General features: G+C 47.1%; 1 protein-coding gene across 1 annotated transcript in view; it reads right to left on the reverse strand.

The window, feature by feature from the left end:
• ABCG1 (ATP binding cassette subfamily G member 1) overlaps positions 1 to 1688 on the reverse strand; it is a 95217-nt gene extending 93529 nt beyond the window's left edge. Inside the window, 1 exon segment of the mRNA XM_030577189.1 lies at positions 1558 to 1688. Coding sequence (XP_030433049.1) covers positions 1558 to 1599 — 42 coding nt within the window. The 5' untranslated portion in view covers positions 1600 to 1688.
• Positions 1689 to 7803: the final 6115 nt, after the last annotated feature.

Consider the following 7803-nt stretch of genomic DNA (forward strand, 5'->3'; position numbering starts at 1 on the left):
GCCCACCCCAACCCCCTACCCCAGCCAGCCATGAGCTCCCCCAAACCCAGAGCTCTTCCTGCACCCCAACCCTCTGCCCCAGCCCTGAGCCCCTCCCACACTCCAAACCCCTCATCCCCAACTCCATTAGGTCACAGGCATCAATAATTTTCTTCAGCTGGGTCTCCAGAAAGAAGTTTCAAAACCACCATTTTAAACTAATGTATGTTTCAATTAATGTGTTTTTGTGTAACAGACAAAGACTCTGCTTGCATCTTCAATCAGTTTCCTATGGTTTCATTTTCCAGTTTCTCTGTTGAGGTTTTTAACTGCTTCTGTTTCACAACAGGCAAAACAATAAACACATTTCCATTCAATGCAGTAAAATGACCTACATGTCTCACACTGTGAAATGCCTCCATCTTCTACCAACTAACTGCTCTCCAAATATCTCCCTTTTGTGAAATTCAACCGGACTTACACAAAACCCATTAGATAATGAGCTAGTGAGCTTGTATGTTTCTCAGTAAATTTGTTTTGAAATCATAGGATGCAGTTGTGCAGGACAGAGCATGCTCAGAAGACTGGCGAAGCCCCCCCCCTTCCCCCTTTTATGAGCTCAAGGCAAGAGGTAACTTTCGGTCAAACCCTGCTGTGTGTCCCTGACTTCAAATCTGTGATGCTATAAATGAAAAACCACTGCATCCTGCCTACTTCTAGCTACCTCTAGCCAGCCTGGACCCTGTGAAATGGCAATAACTATGCCACAAGAACAACCCCCAGAACGTGAGATACATTCTTTACATGAATTATTTACACCAGCCACTCTAGTTGCTTAGAAAGCACAGACAATTAAATGACCAAGCCACGGCACTCGTTTATGTCTGTATAAAAATCAGAGCTTCTCCTCTACATCCTCTCTCTCACGGCACACAGACAAAACAGTTATAGAGCTATTGACCCATCGCAGCCAGGCTCACACACAAGGCAGGCATCACAGCAACGCTTACTATACACTGGAAGCCATGGACCCGGGGTTTTTTTGCTGGCCTGGGACACTTCTGGAGAAGTCCGATGGCCACCCTCACTCCCTCCCCAAGGCACGCAACGTTGCCCCCAGCCCTAAGAACACCTGCGGGAATGCACCGCTGGAACTCACCGCCTGGGGATCATCCTGGCTCACCGCGCCGCTTGGGGGGGGGGGCGCTGCCCTCTCCCCCGGGCTGCCCAGGAGTAACCGGGCGGAGTGAGCCAGTGGGGGCGGTTTCCACTCTGTCAGCATGTCTGTTCTGAAATACGGGCCGGCCGGAGGGGCGAGCAGCGGGGCTCTAGCCGGGAAGCTCACCCCGCAGCTCCGACCCCGCCGGTGCGAGGAAGGCTCTGCAGGGCGACGGCGCGGCTGGGGAGCTGTGCTCCACCGGGCTCTCTCAGCCTGACTCCCCACATCCCAGCGCCGCCCCCAGCGGTGCCAGCCCCTGGCACACCAGCAGAGCCCCCCTGCACCGGGGGAGGCTGCCCCAGGCTGCAGCCCCGCTCGGACCGGCTCCGGGGCCACGCAGCAGGGACGTATCTCCTTACCAAAGCGGTGCCCACCGAGAGCGCTGCCATCAGCCAGGCCATGTGCCCCGGAGACGGGCAGGGGCGCGCGGGGCTCCAGCCGCAGCGGGACAAGGCAGCGCGCGGCAAATCGCGGAGCTCTCACGAGCTGCGCTCCCTCAGCCCCACACCGGCAGCTAGTCCCGCCCCCTCCCCGCGGATTGGCTGAGCAGGGGCAGGGGGCGGGGCTGGCCTCTAGCAGGAAAACGTGCTCTTGTTTTCCTGCCTCTGCGCCCCACCCCCCACGCGCGCAATTGCGCGATTTACAGCCCCTCCTCCACCCCTCCCAGCCTGGTTCTTGCCTGCTCTGGCTCCAGCGCTGCCTGCGTGCACGGACTGGAGTTGGGGATAGTGCCGAGTGAGGGGTGCCCAGGGCCAGTGCAATCATTTAGGCGACCTAGATAGTCACCTGGGGCACTGGGATTTGGGGGGCACCGTTTTCTTCAGCAGCGACCGCAGCAGCCTTATCTTTGGTCGCCCCAGTCGCTGCCGGCATTTAGGCGGAGGGAGCAGGGGCAGGGGAGCAGGGAAGCACCGTCTGCAGCAAGTAAGAGAGGGGTGGCACGCAGGGGAACTCCCCAGCCCAGCTCACCCCTGCCCCACCTCCTCCCCACGCACACCATGGCTGCTTCACTTCTGCTGCCTCCCAGGCTGGCAGTGCCAGTCAGCTTAGGTGCCGCCAGCCTGGGAGGTGGGAGAAGTGAAGCAGCGACGGTGTGCTCGGGGTGCTCGTGTGCGAAGCAGGGGAGAGCTGGGGTGGGGGGGTGTCTCAGGGTGGGGGAATGGGGAGCTGCTGCAAGGGGGGCACCTCAGAGCGGAGGGGGGAAGCTGCTGTGGGGGGTGCCCTCAGGGCGGGGACGCGGGGGGGGTGCAAGCTGGAAGTTTTGCCTAGGGTGCCAAACATCCTTACACCGGCCCTGGGGGTGCCCCTCAGCAGCATTGCACCCTCTAGGTGCAGCACTAGTGGGATGCCCAGAAGAAGCTTTCCACTCCCCTCTGCTCCTTCACCCTGGAGTTGATGGGCAATGTCTGGCAGCAAAGAAAAGAAAGTTCCTTGCCTCTTGGGTTCTCATTGCTGTTACGGGCAAAGTGTATTAATAAAAGAAAGCTTAGCAGGTGCAGAGCTTTGTATTGTAGCAGCACTGGAGATCCATGATTTTATATTATTGTGTCGTGCATAGGTGTTGGAACTAGGGGTGCTGGGGTGGTGCAGTCCCTCCCCTCCCCCGGCTTGAAGTGGTTTCCTTTATATACAGGGTTTACAGTTTGAATCAATGGCTCTCAGCACCCTCACTGTACAAATTGTTCCAGCACCCTTGATGCCATAGGGTATGGATATATTATCAGTGATTACTGATGATAAATTATAAAGCTCTACCACGTCTTAGTACATCAGCACAAGATGTAGAGGAGCCAAGAATTGAAATATTGATTAATCCTGGCGTCACCCCTGTAAAGTAAGGAAGTAAGTTTGTCGTGGGGGTGGGGACAGGAGACCACACAGTCTGAGGTAGGGTTGGAATCTGTGAGTAATTCATGTGTGGGTGCTGATGCTGAGCAGACTGTCATCATGTGCCACAAATGCAGCTGGAAAGGTTCTGTCACCAATGCCAAGGATTCTAAGTGCTGCTGAAGTCACTGTAGGGTTCTTTTTTCCTTGTTTGTTTTTTCTCAAGACGGAGAAGAAAATGCACCCACTTAAGGTGCAGTATAGATGGCTAGACTGGAGGATTGTGGGCTCAAAGCAAGTCTAGTGGTAGTGTCAAGCAGTAATGTTAGAGCCTGTGCATCATTTTGTGTGTGGACAAGGATGTGTTATATGCAAGCAGGCGTCGTGGCCGTAAATGGCAGTTAGCACTCCAAATTTCCTCTGCTGTAGTCAAGACCATAGGGAGATGTGATCTGAGAGTAGGATGGAGTGCCAAAAACTCCTGAGTTTCAGTCCCAGCTCTGTCACTTATTTGTTATGCCTTGAGTAAGCTCCTAAGATTTCTTTGGCTTTTGCAGAACTGAGGATCTGGCCCAAAGCCTGGTCCAGGTAATAACCACATACTTAGTGGGCCTTGTTCTCATTTGTCCTAAGGACCATTTACATGGAAGCCGTGAGAGATAAAAAGACTTCCTTTAAAAAGTGGAAGTCAAATTCTAGTGAGGCAAATAGAAAGGAGCACAAACACTGCCAGCTTAAGTGCAAGAGTGTAATAAGAAAAGCCAAAGAGGAGTTTGAAGAACGGCTAGCCAAAAACTCCAAAGGTAATAACAAAATGTTCTTTAAGTACATCACAAGCAGGAAGTCTGCTAAACAACCAGTGTGGCCCCTTGATAATCAAAATATAAAAGGTACGCTTAAAGACAATAACGTCATTGCAGAGAAACTAAATGGATTCTTTGCTTCAGTCTTCACAGCTGAGGATGTTAGGGAGATTTCCAAACCTGAACTGGCTTTTGTAGGTGACAAATCTGAGGAACTGTCACAGATTGAAGTGTCACCAGAGGAGATTTTGGAATTAATTGATAAACTCAACATTAACAAGTCACAGGGACCAGATGGCATTCACCCAAGAGTTCTGAAAGAACTCAAATATGAAGTTGCGGAACTATTAACTAAGGTTTGTAACCTGCCCTTTAAATCGGCTTCGGTATCCAATGACTGGAAGTTATCTAATGTAATGCCAATATTTAAAAAGGGCTCTAGAGGTGATCCTGGCAATTACAGACCGGTAAGTCTAACATCAGTACCGGGCAAATTAGTCAAAACAATAGTTAAGAATAAAATTGTCAGACATATAGAAAAACATAAACTGTTGAGCAATAGTCAACATGGTTTCTGTAAAGGGAAATCGTGTCTTTCTAATCTATTAGAGTTCTTTGAAGGGGTCAAACAAACATGTGGACAAGGGAGATCCAGTGGACATAGTGTACTTAGATTTCCAGATAGCCTTTGACAAGGTCCATCACCAAAGGCTCTTACGTAAATTAAGCTATCATGGGATAAAAGGGACGGTCCTTTCATGGATTGAGAACTGGCTAAAAGACAGGGAACAAAGGGTAGAAATTAACGATAAATTCTCAGAATAGAGAGGGGTAACTAGTGGTGTTCCCCAAGGGTCAGTCCTAGGACCAATCCTATTCAATTTATTCATAAATGATCTGGAGAAAGGGGTAAACAGTGAGGTGGCAAAGTTTGCAGATGATACTAAACTACTCAAGATAGTTAAGACCAAAGCAGATTGTGAAGAACTTCAAAAAGATCTCACAAAACTAAGTGATTGGGCAACAAAATGGCAAATGAAATTTAATGTGGATAAATGTAAAGTGATGCACATTGGAAAAAATAACCCCAACTATACATACAATATGATGGGGGCTAATTTAGCTACAACGAGTCAGGAAAAAGATCTTGGAGTCATCGTGGATAGTTCTCTGAAAATGACCACACAGTGTGCAGAGGCGGTCAAAAAAGCAAACAAGATGTTAGGAATTATTAAAAAAGGGATAGAGAATAAGACTGAGAATATATTATTGCCCTTATATAAATCCATGGTATGCCCACATCTCGAATACTGTGTACAGATGTGGTCTCCTCACCTCAAAAAAGATATTCTAGCACTAGAAAAGGTTCAGAAAAGGGCAACTAAAATGATTAGGGGTTTGGAGAGGGTCCCATATGAGGAAAGATTAAAGAGGCTAGGCCTCTTCAGCTTGGTAAAGAGGAGACTAAGGGGGATATGATAGAGGTATATAAAATCATGAGTGATGTTGAGAAAGTGGATAAGGAAAAGTTACTTACTTATTCCCATAATACAAGAACTGGGGGTCACCAAATGAAATTAATAGGCAGCAGGTTTAACACAAATAAAGGGAAGTTCTTCTTCACACAGCACAGTCAACCTGTGGAACTCCTTACCTGAGGAGGTTGTAAAGGCTGGGACTATAACAATGCTTAAAAGGGAACTGGATAAATTCATGGTGGCTAAGTCCATAAATGGCTATTAGCCAGGAAGGGTAAAGAATGGTGTCCCTAGCCTCTGTTCGTCAGAGGATGGAGATGGATGGCAGGAGAGAGAGATCACTTGATCATTGCCTATTAGCTTCACTCCCTCTGGGGCACCTGGCATTGCCCACTGTCAGTAGACAGATGCTGGGCTAGATGGACCTTTGGTCTGACCCGGTATGGCCGTTCTTATGTTCTTATGTCTTTGGAAATGTAAGGAGGCCTTAGAGTAGGCATAAATTACTGCCAGAATGGCATAAAGTGGCCAGTGTCAATGAGAATCAGGCCCCAAATGTCTACAAAGCATTTGATAATCAAGTTCATAAACCGTTTGAACTCTTCTATCAGGGAGTCTGTCATACTACTGTACTTACCCCGTCTATAATGTTGTACAGACATAAAAGTAATCTTCACAGTGCTCTTGGTGGTAGGTAAGCATTATATCCCTCTTTTAACAATGGGGAAACTGAGATGGAGAGGTGAAGTTTTACCCCAGTTTTACTGGGACTAGAACATCTGAGCTTCCAGCACCCAAGCTTGTAGTCTGTTTTGTAGACATTGCTGGGTCTGTTTGCAGCACAAATATTGAAAAAGAAAGTGTTTACCTACTGTGGAGTACCAACTAAACTGTTCGCGTAGCAAAAAGTGTTAACTACAAACCTGAACCCTGTTGGGAAAATGATATCAAAATTGATTCTTCCCTACTATTCAAAATCAGCTGTCAAGCACTGGTCTGGTTATGTTAAAAGGTTTTAGCTAGCTTGGTTTTGTGAACCATTGTTGACAGAACTTAATATTTGTGTAAACTAGATGCCTCACTTCCCTTTAAATGTTTGCTTTTGAGATAGCCTTCCCTCCTTCCTTTCAAAATCTGAAAAGCATTGTGTTGAGTGTCAGTTTCTGCTGTACAGTATATGTTTAGGAGTTATGTGGTCAGATCACCTCCTTAAGTAAGCCAGCTGTAAGGTAAAACAGAGGGGACAGAGTAGAGATATTACTGAAGAAGGCATGTAGCAGCTAGTAGTTTGAGATATGTGCAATACCCATCCAACCAATGTCTATTCCTTCCCCTAATTCTCACCTTTTTGGAGTCTAAATGTGGAGCAAACCCCAAAATGAAGGACACAAGAAAATAACCAGTCTGGAAAGTTAAATTCATGGTGCTGAAATCTCAGATATAAGCAACAGTCTCAACTCAGTCAGTAAGTAATTTATCAAAATAAGGGCTGGACTGTGCCTTTCAGGGAACTGGCTTACATTGGAAGCTGTGCAGAACTGCTTTGCCCCAGTGGGAGCTCCAGGAGCTCCCAGTGCTGCTCTAGCTGGCTAGGATGGGTCATAATTAACACAGATAAGATGAAACAGCAGAATCAAGCTTTAGAATGAAGGACCTCCCTTGTAAAATGGGACAGTTGGGAGGTATGCTCTTCCCATTGCACATATTCCCTGTCATCTTGTGTGTCAGGAATGTTGTCATTTATATGATGTGTGACATAACAAGGGTAAAAATACCCAAATGTTGTGCAAGAGATATCTTTAAACAATTAATGGTTGGATTCTGACATCTTTACTCAAGCAACACTCCTGTTCACTTCCACAGGAATTTTGCCTGAGCAGGGAGTGCAGGATCTATTTTCCCACACAGCCACTGATATATCAGTATCTAACTCAGCCTCTTGTAAAGCACTTTGATGTGAAAGATCCTGTGTGAAACCAAATTCTAGCTGATTGGTATCTCAGAGAAAAAATGACATTACCTAACTTGGAAGAGTATGTTACCTACAAATAGCAAAGTGCCCTGGGTTCTCTCACATTCCTTCATTAACTCTTCCATTAACTGCACAGGTGGTCCCCAAATCCCTGCACAGACTGAGATAAAGACCACAAGCTGAAGAAGAAGAAAAATGAAGATATGGAAGGGTGTTAAAAATCCAGGACAAAAAAACTTGGAAGGCAGGTGAGTACTAGCAGTCAGGAACAAAAATCCTGAATCCAAGAATAGAACAGAACAGATGCAATGTTAAGGAAGAAGAAAGAGTGTGGCTTGGGATTTGAAGGTTGTGAGGTACAGGGGAGAAAGAGAAAATGAGGAAAGAAAAAGGCATTACGTTAAAAAGTGAGAGGAGCAATACACATGTTAAAACAGTGCAGAGAAGAGGCTGAGAGAGTACTTAGGTCATAGTACATATGAGCTGCTGAATAACCCCAATTCTCAACAACTGGTTCTTAATAGA

The sequence above is a fragment of the Gopherus evgoodei genome, chromosome 1 (assembly GCF_007399415.2).
Source record: "Gopherus evgoodei ecotype Sinaloan lineage chromosome 1, rGopEvg1_v1.p, whole genome shotgun sequence".
Lineage (NCBI taxonomy): Eukaryota > Metazoa > Chordata > Testudines > Testudinidae > Gopherus > Gopherus evgoodei.